General features: G+C 42.0%; 1 protein-coding gene across 1 annotated transcript in view; it reads left to right on the forward strand.

Moving 5' to 3' along the window:
• hydin (HYDIN axonemal central pair apparatus protein) overlaps positions 1 to 19,366 on the forward strand; it is an 888,678-nt gene that overhangs the window by 327,806 nt on the left and 541,506 nt on the right. The window contains exon 12 of the mRNA XM_060837518.1: positions 4,769 to 4,887. Within this exon, the coding sequence (XP_060693501.1) occupies positions 4,769 to 4,887 (119 nt within the window). The remainder of the gene's footprint in view (positions 1 to 4,768; positions 4,888 to 19,366) is intronic.

Genomic DNA, 19,366 nt, shown 5'->3' on the forward strand with positions numbered 1-19,366 from the left:
GCACACATCTTCTGTACTATTGCCGGCCTCTTGTCAAGTCTCATAGCCTTTGTAGTATTCAGTACACCAACAGTTTCTTGATCACAAATTGGGTGAAAAGAATTGACTAAATACTGGTATCTGGCTGGTGACCGCTGGAGGAGGCTGAGATGGATCATCTATTCGGCACTTTTAGCTGAAGACTTCTACAACTGCCTTATTTTTTGCACTGATGTGTTAGGCTCTTCCATCATTGAAGTTGGAGATATTTGTGGAGTGTCCTTCTCCAGTGGGTTGTTTAATGGTCCACCACCATTCGTGACTGGATGTGACAGGACTGCAGGAGCTTAGATCTGATTCATTGTTTGTATTAGCTCTGTACATTACTTGCTGCTTTTGCTGTTTAGCATGCAAGTAGTCCTGTTTGGTAGCTTCAGATTGAAACCTCATTTTCAGGTATGCCTAGTGCTGTTCTTCGTATGCCCATCTGCACTCTCCATTGAACCAGGGTTGATCCCTAGCTTGCTGGTAATGGTTAAGTGGGACAATATGCTGAGCTTGATGTTGCAGATTGTTTGGAATACACTTCTGCTGCTGTGATAGCCAACAGTGTCTCATGGATGCCCAATTTGGAGTTGCTAGATTTGTTTGAAATCTGTTCCATTTGGCATGGTGATAATGCCACACAACACAATGGAGGATATTCTCATTGTGAAGGTGGATAATCAGATAATAACTCAGATAAATCTGATAATGCTGACAATTTGGAACATCATAGGAGCTGAAGTCAGATACAAGTCCTTAAACTCTGTGGAGCATTCATTTTTCCACCTTTTCATTTTTATACAAGAGCAATGTTATTCCTCATGTGTGATGGTCACCTTCTGCTCCATTATGTTCTATAATAATGGAGTCATTACTTGAACAAATTATCAACATTTGAGGCACTTATTCTGAGCTGTTTTGAAGGAAGCTACCAAATTCATCCAAACAGTTGAATTTTGCCTGGCACTCCCATTTTCCTCTTGATGAGGACTGTACTCAGCCATGGATGGGGTTGTAGCAGAGCCCATCTTCAAAGTTCCTGAGAGGATCATTAGCAGTAAGCAGGACTTACATAGGTCAAGCTGCCCCTCATTAATGATGTAGAGAGTTTAGAGTATAGAGGAATGGCCTGGAGTAAAGCATCATATCACCTATCAGATGGAAGATCAAGGCCTGTAAAGTGTGCAGTTGATAATGATTGGAAATTGGAAGCGCTCATAATTCATGAAAACAGCAGACTCATCTGCAGAAGTCTTCATGGCAATGGCTGGGATTTGAGTCAGTAGCCCCATACATCCATTGGAAATCTGGGGAGAACTCACCTTTGCCAGCCCCAGAATCCACAATGCTCAAACTGTTCCCTTAGGTTATGCATTCCACAACCTCTGCGCACCCGCCTTTTGCCCATACCATAAGGCAGGATGCCCTACCTGATTCCTGATGAAGGGCTTTTGCCCAAAACGTCAATTTTCCTGCTCCTCGGATGCTGCCTGACCTGCTGTGCTTTTCCAGCACTGCACTCTCGATTCTAATTTCCTGCATCTGCAGTCCTCACTTTCGCCCATAAGGCAGGATGCCCTACTCCCAAAAACTGCAGACTAATTAGGGGTCCAGCAATGCCATTTGGAGCAGTGGCCACTGCTGGGAAAGTAGTCAATCTTGGAGCAAGGAATGGAATTTGCAGAAAGCCTGTTGTCAGACTCTGGAGAGTGGTGAGCAGGCGTTGGAAAAGTGATTGGAAGAGTGTGGGGTTGAAATGGAAATCAAACCTACGGAAACTCTTGAACTGCTTCGGCTGCTGAGGTCAGCCAACCAGCACATCCTCTTTGTGCTTCATATTTTATTCTAGCTTAGAACTTGGATTAATCCAGATGAAAACTTAAGGAAGCTGATGGTTTTAGAACAGTGAATTTTCTGAACCTTTTAAAAACACATGGAAAAACATCTACAATTTCAATCATGGTGAATTTCAGTGAACAGACAGTAACCATCATTCACAAATAAGGTCATTTTCCTGAGCAGTCATTGCAATTGATTGAAAGAAAGGAATGTGTAAAACACTATTATCATCCTCAAAGCATTCTGAAACATTGCACCTCCAATGAGGTCATTTTAAAGTGTAGCCAAAGTTGTAACACAAACAAAAGTGGCAATTACTGAACAGGAAGAAGGGCCCCACAGAGACTGGTGATTAAAAATGACCAGATATCATGTTCTGATGTTGTTGGTTGAAGGACAACTATTAATCCTGTCACATTAGGAATTCTTTGTTGATAGAATTTGCTGAAGGAGGAGACTTGGCTGGAAGGTAACCACCAGTGTAGTTTGTGCTGAAACTTCTCGTAAAACAGTATACATAAATCTCAAAATCCAAACCTTTTTTTTATTCTTTACTTGATTTTTATATATTGCTGTAATTAAGGTGACTAGGTTTTCTAACAATTTCCTTCAGTTACTGTCAGTCAAAACAGTTCTGTTGTAATTTTGGGAATTAAATTTCAAACTCAATTAAATAAGAGTGCCAGCTTTTGTGATTCCTCTCCTATCTGTAGGAGTTGGTTGACCTTTTGTTCTCAATTCAAACGTTGTCTTAAGCTGATATTTGGGCTCAATGCCTAGGTCCTGCAAGTTGGCTGGACTGTTTGAATTGCACTGATTATCCTATCCTCCTAGAAATGGTCTGCAAAGGAGACTGCCATTAAGTTATAGAACTGGTGAAGGCACAATGGATCAAATAGCCTCCTTCTGTGCCATGGTAATGCTGTAATTCTGAGCGACATGTGTTCAGAATGGCAAGTTACAAGAGAAGGAAGAGTACAGGTTATGCTAAAAAGTTGATTTTTGCTGTATTATTTTCAGATATATATATGAGCTAATCATAATACTCTGCCTTAGTTTTGTGCAGCACAACATTTTTAAGCACTACATCTGTCGCTTTTCTGTGCTTCAGTTGGTAACTGAGTTACACAATCATAGTTGTAAGTTTGATTCCATCTCTGTCCTGTATTAGCTAATCTTAGCTTGTGGAAGGAGCTGAGACTGTAATGCCCGAATAATAGGGGGAAATACTAAACTGGGATTGTATAGAGTTCCTACTTTTGTTATTCAAAGACCCCTGCTGGAAAATAAGCATATGTGATATCATATGACGGTTGGATTGGGAAAGTCTCTGATCTTTTAAACTCATTCATGCTTGGGATGTGAGCTCTCTTGGTAATGCCAGGATCAATTGCACATCTGCATTTGCTTTGAGGAAGTTGTGGTGAATCATTGTGGGCGGTACGGTGGCTCAGTGGTTAGCACTGCAGCCTCACAGCACCAGGGACCTGGGTTTGATTCCAGCCTCAGGTGACTGTCTGTGTGGAGTCTGCACTCTCTCCCAGTGTCTGCGTTGGTTTCCTCCTACAATCACAAAAATGTGCAGGTTAGGTGAATTGGCCATGGTGTTCAGGGATGTGTAGGTTAGGTGCATTAGTCAGGGGTAAATGTGGAGCAGTAGAGGAATGAGTCTGGATGGGTTACACTTTAGAAGGTTAATGTGGACTTGTTGGGTCGAAGGGCCTGTTTCCACTCTGTAGGGATTCTATGATACATCTCTTATCAAGTGGCTTTTTCAGTCATCTCCGATGGTAGTCAAGAGTCAACTTGGTGTGAATCTAAAGGCTGGCACAACACACTTACTCTTCTTTATGAGAGCAATAGTAGAATACATAGATTTTGTTTTAAAGGCACTCCAGTAGTTCCATAATCATTATTAATGAGACTAGCATTTTAGTTAAGGTTTATTAATTGAATTTAAGTTCCCCCCTAGTTGTGTGGTGGGATTTGAATCCTTATTACACAGTAGTAGTCTGGTCATCCAGATTCCTGACAAAGTGCTCCGGCCCAAAACGTTGATTTTCCTCCTCGGATGCTGCCTGACCTTCTGTGTTTTTCCAGCAACAAGATTACCAGTCCAGTAAATTACCAATCTGTCAACATCCCACCATGCCTTATGTGAATAATTTTCTGGCCATCATTGTGTCGACTCCTACTTGAATAATAGTAACTTGACCAAGTTATCAAAACGTTACATGGTATCCCAGGAACTGGAGCTCAGTGAAACTTACTTTCAAGACAGGAAAAGAGAGAGAGGACTGGGATAAAATGCCACCTTTCTTATTCTGTCGTCATATGCTTGCAGGCATGTATACCCTTGAGGATTCAATTTCCCATTCATCCACAATGAGGTACCAAGTATATTAAAGATGACTTCACAACACCCGTCACCCATTTGGCTCTTGAGCTGCCACTCCACCTTTAATAAATAATAATTTTGTCTAATTCCAAACTGCTACTATTTCTCCAAATCACACAATGCTCTTCATTTCCAAGTAAGTATTTTCCTTTAAAGACCTCAGTTTGTGCTTATGCCCTTAAGGAAGTGTGCTGCATATTCTCACAACACGTTGATGTTTTTCCTAAATTTGTTGAGTGTACCATTGATGAGATAAATGTGTTAAGACTTGGTGAAGTTGCATGCTGGTTGCTGCTGGGATTTCAATTTACCACAATCTGATTGGCTTACTCCAGGAGCCTCCATTGTAGCTAACCAGCAATCTATTAGTGTACATTTCATTGAACTCTCAGAAGTAATCAAGAATTGCAAGCTGCTACAACTACAAGGTGATATTTATAAATGTTTCATAGGTCGTGATCTCACAGTTAAAAGTTGATATTTTATATCAATGCTTTGGTTCTTTAGGTCGTGAAACTCGCTTGCCCCTCCGCATCAAGTGTGAAGGTTTAGGTCCCAAGGTGATCCTGAATGTGGACCAAGTTGAAATCGGAAATGTCTTCATTAATTCAAAGCAAATCTATGAGGTCAGTGATACAGTTGGTTTCTGTTCATCTTCAAAATCGACCCAAAGGCTTAATCTGAATCCATTAGAACATGGCTGAATGAAAAGTTCAAGTTAGGGATTCATGGACAAACCAATTATTGAGTAGTTAATTAGGGCATTGTGTTCCAAGCCAAGCTGTTATTTATTTACCTGGCCATACATCTGTCATACCATGGCTGTTAAATTTTTAATTTTGCATGTATCTTGTGCTTACAAGTTTGAAAGATCTGAAGAAGCTCATTGCCCTGTCCATCTGCTCTCTGTTTACAGTATTCTGAAATAGCTTGTACATTTCAGTGATGAATTGGCTTGACGATTTTCTTCAGTGGAGGTGATTCAAAGTTTTGTTTTTAGAGAATTAAATAGAGCAAAGTCTGGGCGTCTACCATGAGGATGTGATTTCAAATTCAGTCCAGGCTTGTCTGGCTGATAACCTCAATGAGTTTAGGTGAAATTAATTAGGGCAGTCGAAAGGGGCCAGTTCAAACTTGGCCTTTAATTGAAACTTTCTTTTGTTAACTGATGGATGTGGACATCACTGACAAGGTCAGCGATTGGAGCTGATCTCCGAATGTCCTGGAAAAGGTGCTAATGAATGATCATCTTGACAAATGAGTTGAGAGGACAGTTAAGAAGCAACCTCGTTGCTGTGATTTGTGGTTACAAATTTGCCAAACCAAATATGGACAGCAGATTTCCTTCCCAAAAGGGTAATAACCAAATGGTTCATGAAAACAATCTGATAGATGCATGTTTGCTAATACTAATTTTAGATGGAGCTGATTTTATTTAATTAACAACATTTAAATATCCCAGCTGCTATAGTGACTTTTGAACTCGCATCAGTGTTCTAGACCTCCAAGTTATCAGTCTGGTAGCAGAACCACTGTGTTACTATTCCATCTAAATTTAGAATCTCACTCATTGAGGGCTGCAAGTGCTGGGACAATTTGAAATACCCTTCTGTAATAAGAGCTCTTTTGAGATCAGGATTGAGATACAGTAGAGTGAGATTCCTTTTACGTAAATTTATTCTATATGCATCGTCTGGGATTCTACTAGCATGATTCATTGTGTACAAAGTAAAAAGAAGCAAAGCAAATGCCTGAAATCTGAAATAAAAAAGTGAACATGCTAGAAATATACATCTAACAAGAGAAAGAGATTTCTTTTTATAAATACAATTCAAGCCTGCTGTATATTTCCAGCATTTTCTATTTAACTCTTATTGTTACAGTTTGTGATTGCTTCCTTTGGGAAAACTGCAATCTATTTGTAATTTTCAGTACTTTAAATTAAATTAAGATGGCAGTACCATCCTATTTATCTTGTTATTTGTCCATCTCAAATAGAGTCATAGAAATGTACAGCATGGAAACACATCCTTCGGTCCAACCTGTCTATGCCGACCAGATATCTTAGAACATAAATCAATAAGATTCAGGAACAGAATTAGGCCATTTGCCCCATCAAGTCTGTTATGCCATTGAATCATGGCTGATATGGTTCTCAACCCATTCTCCTGCTTCTGCCCATAACCCTTGATCCTCTTGCCAATCAAGAACCTATGGGGTATCTGGGAAGAGACATCACAGATGCTGCCCTACTTGCTGAGATTTTCCAGCAACTTCTGTTTTTGTTTCTGATTTACAGCATCTGCAGTACTTTTGTTTTTTTAAAGGACTTACCTTTCTTTGTCTTAAGTACATTCAATAACTTGGTTCTACAACAGACAATAGACAATAGGTGCAGAAGTAGTACGTTCTGCCCTTCGAGCCTGCACCACTCTTCAATATGATCATGGCTGATCATCCTTAAGCAGTATCCTGTTCCTGCCTAATCTCCATAACCCTTGATTCCACTATCCATGAGAGCTCTATCCAACTCTTTCTTAAATGAATCCAGAGACTGGGCCTCCACTGCCCTCTGGGGCAGAGCTTTCCACACAGCCACCACTCTCTGGGTGAAGAAGTTTCTCCTCATCTCTGTCCTAAATGGTCTACCCCATACTTTTAAGCGGTGTCCTCTGGTTCGGCACTCACCCATCAGCGGAAACATGTTTCCTGCCTTCAGAGTGTCCAATCCTTTCATAATCTTATATGTCTCAATCAGAACTCCTTTCAGTCTTCTAAACTGAAGGGTATACAAGCCCAGTCGCTCCAGTCATTCAGTGTAAGGTAGTTCTGCTGTTCCAGGAATTGACCTCGTGAACCTATGCCGCACTCCCTCAATAGCCAGAATGTCTTTCCTCAAATTTGGAGACCAGAACTGCACACAGTACTCCAGGTCTCACCAGGGCGCTGTACATCTGCAGAAGCGCCTCTTTGCTTCTATACTCAATCCCTCTTGTTATGAAGGCCAGCTGCTATTAGCCTTCTTCACTTCCTGCTGTACCTGCATACTTATCTTCATTGACTGGTGTACAAGAACACCCAGATCTCCCTGTACTGCCCTTTTACCTAAATTGATTCCATTTAGGTAGTAATCTGCCTTCCTGTTCTTGCTACCAAAGTGGATAACCATACATTTATCCACATTAAACTGCATCTGCCATGCATCTGACCACTCACCTAACTTGTTCAGGTCACCCTGTAATCTTCTAACATCCTCCTCACATTTCACTCTGCCACCCAGCTTAGTATCATCAGCAAATTTGCTAATGTTATTACTAATATCATCTTCTATATCATTAACATATATTGCAAAAAGCTGTGGTCCCAGCACTGATCCCTGCGGTACTCCACTGGTCACTGCCCGCCATTCCGAAATGGAGCAGTTTATCACTACTCTTTGTTTCCTATTAGCCAACCAACTTTCAATCCAAGTTAGTACTTTGCCCCCAATACCATGCGCCCTAATTTTGCTCACTAACCTCCTATGTGGGAATTTATCAAAAGCTTTCTAAAAGTCCAGGTACACTACATCTAATGGATCTCCCTTGTCCATCTTCAGAGTTACATCCTCAAAACATTCCAGAAGATTAGTCAAGCATGATTTCCCCTTCATAAATCCATGCTGACTCTGATCTTTCCTGTTACTACTATCCAGATGTGTTGTAATTTCATCCTTTATAATAGACTCCAGCATCTTTCCCACCACTGTGGTCAGACTAACTGGTCTATAATTTCCTGCTTTCTCTCTCCCACCTTTCTTAAAAAGTGGTATAACATTAGCCACCCTCCAATCCGCAGGAACTGATCCCGAATCTATCAAACTCTGGAAAATAACCACCAATGCATCCACGATTTCTCGAGCCACCTCCTTCAGTACCCTGGGATGTAGACCATCAGGCCCCGGGGACTTATCAACTTTCAGACCTAACAGTCTCTCCAACACCAATTCCTGGCAAATATAAACTCCCTTCAGTTCAGGTCCTTCAGCCACTGTTACCTCAGGGAGAATGCTTGTGTCTTCTCCGGTGAACACAGATCTGAAGTACCAATTCAATTCTTCTGCCATTTCTTTGTTCCCCGTAATATATTCCCCTGTTTCTGTCTTCAAGGGCCCAATTTTAGTCTTAACCATTTTTTTGCCTTTCACGTACCTAAAAAAGCTTTTACTATCGTCCTTTATATTTTTGGCCAGTTTACCTTCTTACCTTATTTTTTCTCTGCGTATTTCCTTCTTAGTAATCCTCTGTTGTTCTTTTAAAGCTTCCCAGTTCTCCGCTTTCCCACTTATCTTTGCTATGTTATACTTTTTCTCTTTTAACTTTATATGTTTCTTAACTTCCCTCGTCAGCCACGGCCACCCATGCCCCCTCCTCGGATCTTTCTTCCTTTTTGGAGTGAACTGATCCTGCATCTTCTGCATTATACACTAAAATATCCGCCATTGTTCCTCCACTGTCATTCCTGGTAAGGTATTGCACCATTGAACTTTGGCCAGCTCCTCCCTCATAGCTCCATAGTTCCCTTCATTCAACAGAAATATTGTCACTTCCGATTGTACCCTCTCCCCCTCAAATTGCAGACTGAAGCTTATTGTATTATGGTCACTACTTCCCAATGGCTCCTTCACTTCGAGGTCCCTGATCAATTCTGGTTCGTTGCACAGTACCAGATCCAGAATTGCCTTCTCCCTGGTAGGCTCCAGCACTAGCTGTTCTAAGAATCCATCTCTGAGGCACTCCACAAAGTCTCTTTCTTGAGGTCCAATACCATCCTGATTCTCCCAGTCTACCTGCATGTTGAAATCCCCCAAAACAACTGTAGTAACATCTTTGCAACAGGCCAATTTCAGCTCCTGATTCAACTTACATCCGACATCCAGAATAATGTTTGGGGGTCTGTAGATAACTCCCAAGAGGGTCTTTTTACCCTTAGAGTTTCTCAGCTCTATCCATACTGACTCTACATCCCCTGATTCTAGGTCCCCCAGCGCAAGGGACTGAATATCATCCCTTACCAACATGGCCACCCCACCCCCTCTGCCCATCAGTCTGTCCTTACGATAGCACGTGTAACCTTGAATATTTATTTCCCAGGCCCTGCCCACTTGAAGCCACGTCTCAGTTACCCACACAATATCGTATCTGCCAATTTCCAAAAGAGCCTCCAGCTCATCCATCTTATTTCTAATGCTTTGTGCATTCATGTATAGTATTTTTAATTTGTTACTGCCCTCACCCTTCTCATCAACTCCCATTTCACTCAACTTTACAGCATGATCCCTTTCTGAGTTTTCTGCCTCATTGATACAGTTGTCTTTCTTGACTTCCCTTGTTCCTTGTTCCCCGTTCCCCATTTCCAAATTTCCTACTTAAACATCCAGTTTGCCCCCCCCACCAACTTAGTTTAAACGTAGCTGTGTTGCAGTAGCAAACCTGCCTGCCAAAATACTGGTCCCCAACCTCTTAATGCGCAAACCGTCTCTCTTGTACAGCCCTCTAGCAGTTAACTCCACAGATTAACTATCCTCTGACTGAATAAATTCTTCTTCATCTCAGTTCTGAAGGGTCATCCCTTCACTCTGAGACTATGCCCTTGTGTCTTAATCTTTCCTACTATTGGAAACATCATCTCCATATTCTCCCTGAACATGCATGTCAGTACTCTGTAAGTTTCAATCGGATCCCCTCCTTATTCTTCTAAACTCCATCAAGTACAGACCCAAAGTCCTTAACCATTCTGCTTATGACAGGCCTTTCATCCCCGGGATCATTCTTGTAAACCTCCTCTGGACTCCCTCCAATGCTGGCACATCCTTCCTTAGATACGGGGTGCAAGACTGCTCACAATGTTCCAAATGCGATCTGACCAGAGCATTGAAGAGCTTCAGTAATACATCTCTGCTCTTGTCAGATCACATTGGAACTTCGTGAGCAGTCTTGCACATCGTATCTAAGAAAAGCTTCTTGAAATGAATGCTTAAAAATGTGTTGCTGGAAAAGCGCAGCAGGTCAGACAGCATCAAAAGAACAGGAGAAGCGACGTTTTGGGCATAAGCTCTTCTTCGGGACTTATGCCCAAAACAACGATTCTCCTGTTCCTTTGATGCTGCCTGACCTGCTGCGCTTTTCCAGCAACACATTTTAAAGCTCTGATCTCCAGCATCTGCAGTCCTCACTTTCTCCTTCTTGAAATGAATGCCAACATTGCATTTGCCTTCCTAACTGCTATTGAAACTGCTTGTTAAACCTTATGAGAATCCTAAATTAGGACTCCCAAGATCCTTTGTGCTTCAGATTTCTGAAGCCTTTCCCCATTTGGAGAATAACCTACACCTCTGTGTTTCCTACCAAAGTGCATAACCTCATACTTTCTACCTGACTTGTCTTTGCAGTATAGAAAATGGCTGTTTGCTCACAGTACCAATGCTGTTCTGAAAAGGTTCCCACCACTTTGCTTTACTCCCTGTAACCATTTAACTTCTGCTTCTGAAAATATTTATCAGGTTTTCCCTTAAATGTCACTGTCTAAATGTGCATTCTATGTAAACTAGTTGCGACAGTCAATATACAGATCCTCTCACAGGCTATACTTGTACATTATTTTTGGTTATTGGAGAGGACATAAGCACTTTAACTTATCTGTTTACATAGGCCAAAATTCTGCTGGCCCTTATTAAGGCATATTTAATTACTGTTGTAGTTTCTGGTGATCATTTATTACAACACCATTTCTCATGTCACCCATACCATTTAAAGTTTTCCATACCTATTTTATCTTCCCAAAATATTATACCATACAGAGTATATTGTATTGACATCTATCTGCCCTTTGCACTTTCCTGTCAATCGTTGAAGTAATATACATTTTTTCTCTCTGTTTGCTAAACTGCTTGCCTTAAAATTGTCAGCATTTTTTTGTTATTTGAATCCCCAAATTATCATCAACCATTGGACTTTATTCAACAGTATTTGAAATGAGAAACTTCAAGCTTTTAAAAAAAAGTCAAAGAAAGCACACCATTTTACATGTGAGTTTTCTGTTGTACTTGATTAATCTTTGGATTAATCACTTCTATTCAGTCAGCCTTTTATTGTGTTAACAACTTACCTGTGATCTAACAGTATATTTAAAATAATTTATGAAAACTAAGCTGATTCTGCATGTTCTTGTGCAGTATATTTTTATTAATTCTTTCCGCATTGTCAGGTGTTAAAGTAATAAAGGTTTCATCTCTAATTTGCAGTTGATGAATCGATTGATCATTAGTGCACACAAGGAAGACATTTGTGAATGGCACTCCATGACGCTAAATCATGCTGCAAACAATGTAGATGTCAAAAAGTACCTTCCATTGGCTGTAAATCTGATTACTACTCAACCAATGTGATAAATTTCATGTACACCAGGCTAATAACAATTTGGAAATTAACGTTCTTTAAGAGTGACACTGTATCCTATCACCTCCAGAGTGTGAGGCAGTTTTCAGTAGGAGTTGTGAGGAATGTCTGGAATCCACTTTGATATGTACCTGTTAAGCTAGTTGAGAGATGTGAATAGGCTACAGTACTCTGATATATATTAGAACAGCAGTGATGTACTACAGGAGGAGGTTTGCAGAACACAGTGGAGAGTGAGGTGCTACCCATGATCATACTGCCACGAATCAGGTATCTGCAGGTGACAGCAGCACTGCTAAATCAGCTGTGCCTATTCAGGTCGATAGTTTGGAGATTTACACAATGATGACCTGATGCCTCATGGCCTCCATGGCTGTTTCCTACCTACAACTATAAAAGCTACTTTTATCTTGAATTTTTATGCAGTCAGATTATTCCAGAGATTAACTGGGACTTGGATGGCATTTCACAGTTAATAGCTTATAATACCATCAGACAGGTAATAGATACCCTATCTCAAATAACATGGGGAAACATCCATCTTGACACAGATAAGCCAATCCAGGAACAGAGAGCATAGGACTTTGGCACCATCAATGGATCCACCTATGCCCCAAGTAGTCACTGATTGTGCCCACATAGAAGGACCAACCAGTCAGATTCCATGACTGAAAAAAGATTCCACTCATTGACTATCTAGCTGGTTTGTGATAAGAAGAAGCAAACCGTACAGGTCTGCTGTCAGTTCCCAGAAAGCTGTCATGATTCCTTCATCCTGCAAATGTCTCAGGTACCATACCCCTTCATGTCAACATTTGCTGATACTCTTCTGCTCCCTCACACTCCCATAACGGAGGCCACAGAGGTGCTCACAATCTCCACACCCCCTACATCTTAGCATTTCTTTTGTTGCTGTTCCAAATGTCCTGCAATGAACTTGTGTTATCCCTTTATCCGACTGAATAAATGCCACTGCTTTAACCCCACTACACTCCAGCCATCATTTCACTCATCCCTTCCATTGATCCCACAATCCCCCCCTCCACCATTAGCTATCCACGTTGAACTCTCCTGAAAGATCGATGGATCGAATCTCAGTACTGCATTGGCCCCAGACCTCTGACCTACGTCAGTAAGCAGTTCCTAGACATGACTGACCAGATCCCCAACTGCTGTGTTTGCAACTTCCTGAATGATGATACGCAATTCCCCTGACTGCTGCAGCACCCACAGGACTGCCCACAAACACTCCCACATTGTGCTGGGACAAATCTCCTAACAATGAGCTATGTGAATGGACAACATACTGTTGTGAAGCCTCTAGATTGTGTGTGGACTGTGCCCTTGAATAACAGTACTAGGATCTCCTGACAGACAAAGCCCCGACCCCCCGCCCCCCCACCCACATACAAACACACACACACCACCAAACCCTTGTCTTGATTAAGGATTAGCCCACACCAGTTTCTGACTTGGCTATATGATTCAGTAAATGTATAGCTGAAAATGTGTTGCTGGAAAAGCGCAGCAGGTCAGTCAGCATCCAAGGAACAGGAGATTCGACGTTTCGGGCCAGAGCCCTTCATCAGGAATGAGGAGAGTGTGCCAAGCAGGCTAAGATAAAAGGTAGGGAGGAGGGACTTGGGGGAGGGACAGTGGAAATGTGATAGGTGGAAGGAGGTTAAGGTGAAGGTGATAGGCTGGAGTGGGGATGGGGGATGGGGGTTGGAGGGGTCAAGAAGAAGATTGCAGGTTAGGAAGGTGGTGCTGAGTTCGAGGGTTGGGACTGAGACAAGGGGGGGAAGGGGAAATGAGGAAACTAGAGAAAACTGAGTTTATCCCTTGTGGTTGGAGGGTTCCTAGGCAGAAGATGAGGCGCTCTTCCTCCAGCTGTCGTGTTGCTATGGTCTGGCGATGGAGGAGTCCAAGGAGCTGCATGTCCTTGGTGGAGTGGAAGGGGGAGTTGAAGTGTTGAGCCACGGGGTGGTTGGGTTAGTTGGTCCGGGTGTCCCAGAGGTGTTCTCTGAAACGTTTTGCAAGTAGGCGGCCTGTCTCCCCAATATAGAGGAGGCCACATCGGGTGCAGCGGATGCAGTAAATGATATGTGTGGAGGTGTAGGTGAATTTGTGGCGATATGGAAGGATCCCTTGGGCCTTGGAGTGAAGTAAGGGGGGGAGGTGTGGGTGCAAGTTTTGCATTTCTTGCACTTACAAGGGAAGGTGCCGGGACTGGAGCTTGGGTTGGTGGGGTATGTGAACCTGACAAGGGAGTCAGGCTCATGCCCGAAACGTCGTCTTTTCTAGCAATACATTTTCAGCTCTGATCTCAGGCATCTGCAGTCCTCACTTTTTCCCTCAATAAATGTATAGTTGTGTTTGCCACATAGGCAACTGGCACATGTTGTATGTGTTACATTGCTGTCTTGGTGTGCTGTTCATCAAGATGTCCATACCCCCGGACAGTTCAAAACCGATAAGCATGAGAAGAGCCTCTCTGTATGTCCGCACGATAGAACCTCTTAAAACGGCAGTAATGACAGCCTTTGACCCAAGTTAAAGTTTCAGTGTTTCAGGGCAAGGTATGAAATGGTGCGAACATGCAGGTAAGGCACAAATTGAACAAACAGTTAGAGAGCAAGCGAGCAGCTGAGATGCAATCTGATCCAATCTGGGAACCACTCCCTGCCATTGTCTACAAAATGTCCTTGCAGTAACCATCTTGATGGGTGTTATTACTTCAATGAAATGCTTGAAGGAAAGTTCATTCTTCATGATGGCACTCATGAAAAACATTCAGTTGAAATGTGAGGTAACTCTACAGCAAGTATGACTGGTGCTGAGTTTAACTTGAGGGTTACCTTACCTCAGGCAAGGGGTGATGTTGAGAAGATGGGACCTTCACTGTAACCCCAGCTGGTATGAGATTTGAACCTGTGCTACTACAAACCAGCCAGCTAGACAACTGACCTAAATTTCATCCTATGATCTTAAACGATGAGGCTGTGGAAATGGTCGATGAATTGATTTTAATTCTCCAAAGTTTTCTAGATTCTGAAAAGATTCTATCAGTTTGATAATAGTGAATGGAACTCTTCTATTCAAGATAGGGGGGAGACAGAAAGTAGGAAATTACAGCCAGGTCATCCAATGTCTGTCGCAGGAAGGATGCTGGGATCTATTATTAAGGAGATGATAATGGGATACTTAGAAAGTGGTAATGCGTTCAGACAGAGTCAACATGATTTTCTGGAAGGGAAATCATGTTTAACTAATTTATTGAGAGGGAATGAATAGATTTCCCGAAGATATTTGACAAGGTACCACATCAAAGATCACTATAGAAAATAATGATGTGGAGGAGCTGGTATTGGATAGGGATGGGCCAAGTTAAAAATCACACAACTTCAGGCTATAGTCCAACAGCTTTATTTGGAAGCACAAGCTTTCAAGGTGCTGCTCCTTCATCAGGTAGTTGTCAACACTCCGAAAGCTAGTGCTTCCAAACAAAGCTGTTGGACGATAACCTGGTGTTTGTGATTTTTAACTATGTAAAATAAGGATGTTGTAGGGGGTAACAATTTAGCATAGATAATTGATTGGTTGGCTAATAAGAAACAGAGGATGGGCTTTAAGGGGTTGTTTCAAGATTGGCAGGGTTGAGTGAGTGGTGTGCCACAGGGATCAGCATTACTGCCTCAGTTATTTACAATTTACATCACAGACTTGGATGAAGGGACCAATTGTATGGTTGTTAAATTTCATCCTGATACAAAGAAACGTAGGAAAGTAAGTTGTGAATGGATGTAAGGAGTTTGTAAAGTGATATAGAGAGGTTAAATAAGTGGGTGAAAACTTGGTAGATAGAGTATAATGTAGAAAATATGAACTTATCCACTTTGGCAGAAAGAATAGAAAATGGAGAGAGATTGCAGAACTCTGAGGCACAAAGGGATCTAGGTTTCTTGGTGCATGAATCACAAATATTATGCAACTGAAGAGTATTGGTTACCTTTCATAGAATTCCTATAAATATAGAAGTAGGTCATTTGGCCCATTGAATCCACCCAGACCTATCCTATAACCCTGCATTTCCTAGGGCGAGTACACTTAGCCTACACATCCCAGGACACTATGGGCAATTTAGTATGGCTAATCCACCTAACCTGCATAATCTTTGAATTATAGGAGGAAACTGGAGCCCTGGAAAAAACTCATGCAGACATGGGGAGAATGCGCAGACTCCATACAGACAGTTGCTTGAGGGTGGAATTGAACCTGGGTTCCTTGCACTGTGAGGCAGCAGGGCTAACCACTAAGCCACCATGATGCCTCTTATTTAAAAAAGAATGTAAATGCATTGGAGGCAGTTCAGAGAAGGTTCATTGAACTGATTCTTGAGATGGGGACATTATCTTATGCGGAGAAAGTGAGGACTGCAGATGCTGGAGATCAGAGTCAGAGAGTGTGGTGCTGGAAAAGCACAGCAGATCAGGCAGCATCCAAGGAGCAGGAGAATCGATGTTTCGGGCATGAGCCCTTCTTCAGGAATGAGGAAAGTGTGCCAAGCGGGCTAAAGTAAAAGGTAGGGAGGAGGGACTTGGGGGAGGGGCATTGGAAATGTGATAGGTGGAAGGAGGTTAAAGTGAGGGTGATAGGTCGGAGTGGGCGTGGGGGCGGAGAGGTCAGGAAGAAGATTGCAGGTAAGGAAGGTGGTGCTGAGCAACCCTTGAACTCAGCACCACCTTCCTTACCTGCAATCTTCTTCCTGACCTCTCCGCCCCCACCTCCACTCCTGCCTATCACCCTCACCTTAACCTCCTTCCACCTATCACATTTCCAATACCCCTCCCCCAAGTCCCTCCTCCCTACCTTTAAATCTTAGCCTGCTTGGCACACTTTCCTCATTCCTGAAGAAGGGCTCATGCCCGAAACGTCGATTCTCCTGCTCCTTGGATGCTGCCTGACCTGCTGCGCTTTTCCAGCAACGCATTTTCAGCACATTATCTTATGCATAAAGATTAGATTAGATTAGACTTACAGTGTGGAAACAGGCCCTTCGGCCCAACAAGTCCACACCGACCCGCCGAAGCGAAACCCACCCATACCCCTACATTTACCCCTTACCTAACACTACGGGCAATTTAGCATGGCCAATTCACCTGACCCGCACATCTTTGGACTGTGGGAGGAAACTGGAGCACCCGGAGGAAACCCACGCAGACACGGGGAGAACGTGCAAACTCCACACAGTCAGTCACCTGAGTCGGGAATTGAACCCGGGTCTCAGGTGCTGTGAGGCAGCAGTGCTAACCACTGTGCCACCGTGCTGCCCACTCAATTGGAAAGGCTGGACCTGTATACATTGGAGTTGAGAATAATGAAATGTAAAATTATTGTGACTCATAAGATCCTGAGGGAACTTGGCAGAGTTGTTGCTAAAAGGATGCTTTCTCTTGTGGGAGGGACTGTTACTAGGTTACACGTTTTGATAATAAAGGATATCCTACTTGAGGTGGAGATGAGGAAGAACTTTTTTCTATCAGAGATTCATGAGTTTTTGAAATTCTCTTCTCCCGAGGACAGTGGAGTCAGGGTTATTGGATATATTTAAGACAACAGCAGAGAGATTCTTAGGTCAGTTGTCATTTGGAGTAGGCAGAAATGTACGCTGAAACCACAATCAAATCAACCACAATCTTTTTGAATGGTATGATTCATATAAACTTATTTGAATATGATACTTATTCAAGTAAGTTTTGAAGGACAAAAGAAGCAGGCATTTGGTAATGCCCCACCCCTTTAAGTCCCTCTTTAAGTCACTCACCATCCTGACTGGCAAAATTCAGAATTTATTTATTCGGTTACATTGTTGAGAGTTCCCTTGCCACAACTGCAATGGTTTGCCATTGTGTCCTCATTGCCAACTGGGGATGTTCAGAAAGTGCTGAAAGAATAAATTTGATTTTTATTGATGTTATAGGATGTGATTGTTGCTGGAAATGCCAGCATTCATTGTCTATCCATACTTACACTTGAGAATATGATGAAGCATATGTGGTGCTAGTACTCTGAGTGCTATTAGGGAGGAAGATCCAGTGATTTTGATCCAGTGACTGTGAAAGAATTGTGAGACTGTTTCAAGTCAGGATGGTGTTTGAATTCAAGGGAAGCATTTTCTTCTATCTATTTTGCCATGGTATATCAGTGTTGCTCACATCTAGTTTCACTGAACTGAGTGACTGACTAGGCCATTCAGAAATCAACTGAGAGTCAACCACATTATTGTCATTCCTCATTCAAAGACACTCAATGCCTTATGAAGATAGCTGACATCAGGAAGAGGTCCACTGAGATTCAACCCTGCCGACCTGCTGCCTCACAACTCCCAGCCCCTGCTGCTGAAACGCTTTTGTCTTGCAACCATCACACTGTGACTCTTCCTCTCACCATCTCTCACCTCTTGCCTGGATCAGTCAGCAATTCTGGGACTCATTCAGGCAGTACTGGCAGCAGAACCAATGCCTCCCAAGTATCAGTGTTGAGCAATAAAGAGATGCTAACCTCTGATTATCGAGCAGCTCTTGTCCGGCAGGAATTCTGCACATCATTGATCCTGGAAGATCCTCCACTGTCCAGTAATGTGCCTGGAAAGAGTTGACACAATTTTCTGGCTTCGCAGCCAGGGGGTGAGACCGCTGTTGCCTAAAGTATTAAAATATCTAATTCTGAGGAAAAGGGACAGGTGTAGGAATATTAATTTAATTTGTGGCCGCTTAGAAGTTTTATCTTGTAGGTGGGATCAAAGGGAGAAAAATGTGAATAATATCTAGGAAAGCCAATTTGAAATTGTGACTACATTTTGGAAATAGAGTGGTGATTCATAGCTTGCACAAGGGAATATGACTTCGATTTGCAAGAGTAAAGGATATAGAAAGGACATTTGGAATGGTGGTCTATCACTTTCCAAAACAGTTAACTAAGGTTTTGCCTTTGTGAATGCTCAAGATAATGGACCAAAATTTTTACATTGACTAGAGAAGTTAAGATTCTAGTCAGCCTACAGGGAGCAATGTAGTATTCTGAAAGAGATTGAAATAAATATTTCAGAAGAGACAGTGCTTCTGATATGTATTATTAAATGTGAGCTATGAATAAAAGAACTTGAGATAGTAAGTTATGAGATAACTGGAAGATCTTCATTGGCTGCTGAATAGTCAATCCTGCAACATTTATAAGGAAACTTGAACTGGATGTTCTGAAGTGTGCCCTATTTTAGATATAACTCTCTTCTGATCTTTCCATAATGCAAAAATCAGAAACTTGGTTGCAATTTGCAACTTATGTTGACAAATATATATTGCATAATAGATGTAACCTCTGGAGTGATCCACATATTATAGTCCAAATTATACTACTATTCAACCAAACCAAGCCAAATCAAATCAACAGAACACTGATCCAAGAGTAATTTAACCACATGTAACAGAGCAATTACAGATGAAATTTCAAGTACATTAACTAATTCATCAAACAAATTCAATGATAAACCAATATCATCACAGAATTAAGATTGATTACAGGAGAATTTGAGGTTCTTCGCTTAGAAGTATACGCTTTGGCCCATTATACCCGTACTAGCTCTTGAAAGAGTAGTCATTCTGAATTCTAG

Source organism: Hemiscyllium ocellatum, chromosome 17 (assembly GCF_020745735.1).
Source record: "Hemiscyllium ocellatum isolate sHemOce1 chromosome 17, sHemOce1.pat.X.cur, whole genome shotgun sequence".
Classification (NCBI taxonomy): Eukaryota; Metazoa; Chordata; class Chondrichthyes; order Orectolobiformes; family Hemiscylliidae; genus Hemiscyllium; species Hemiscyllium ocellatum.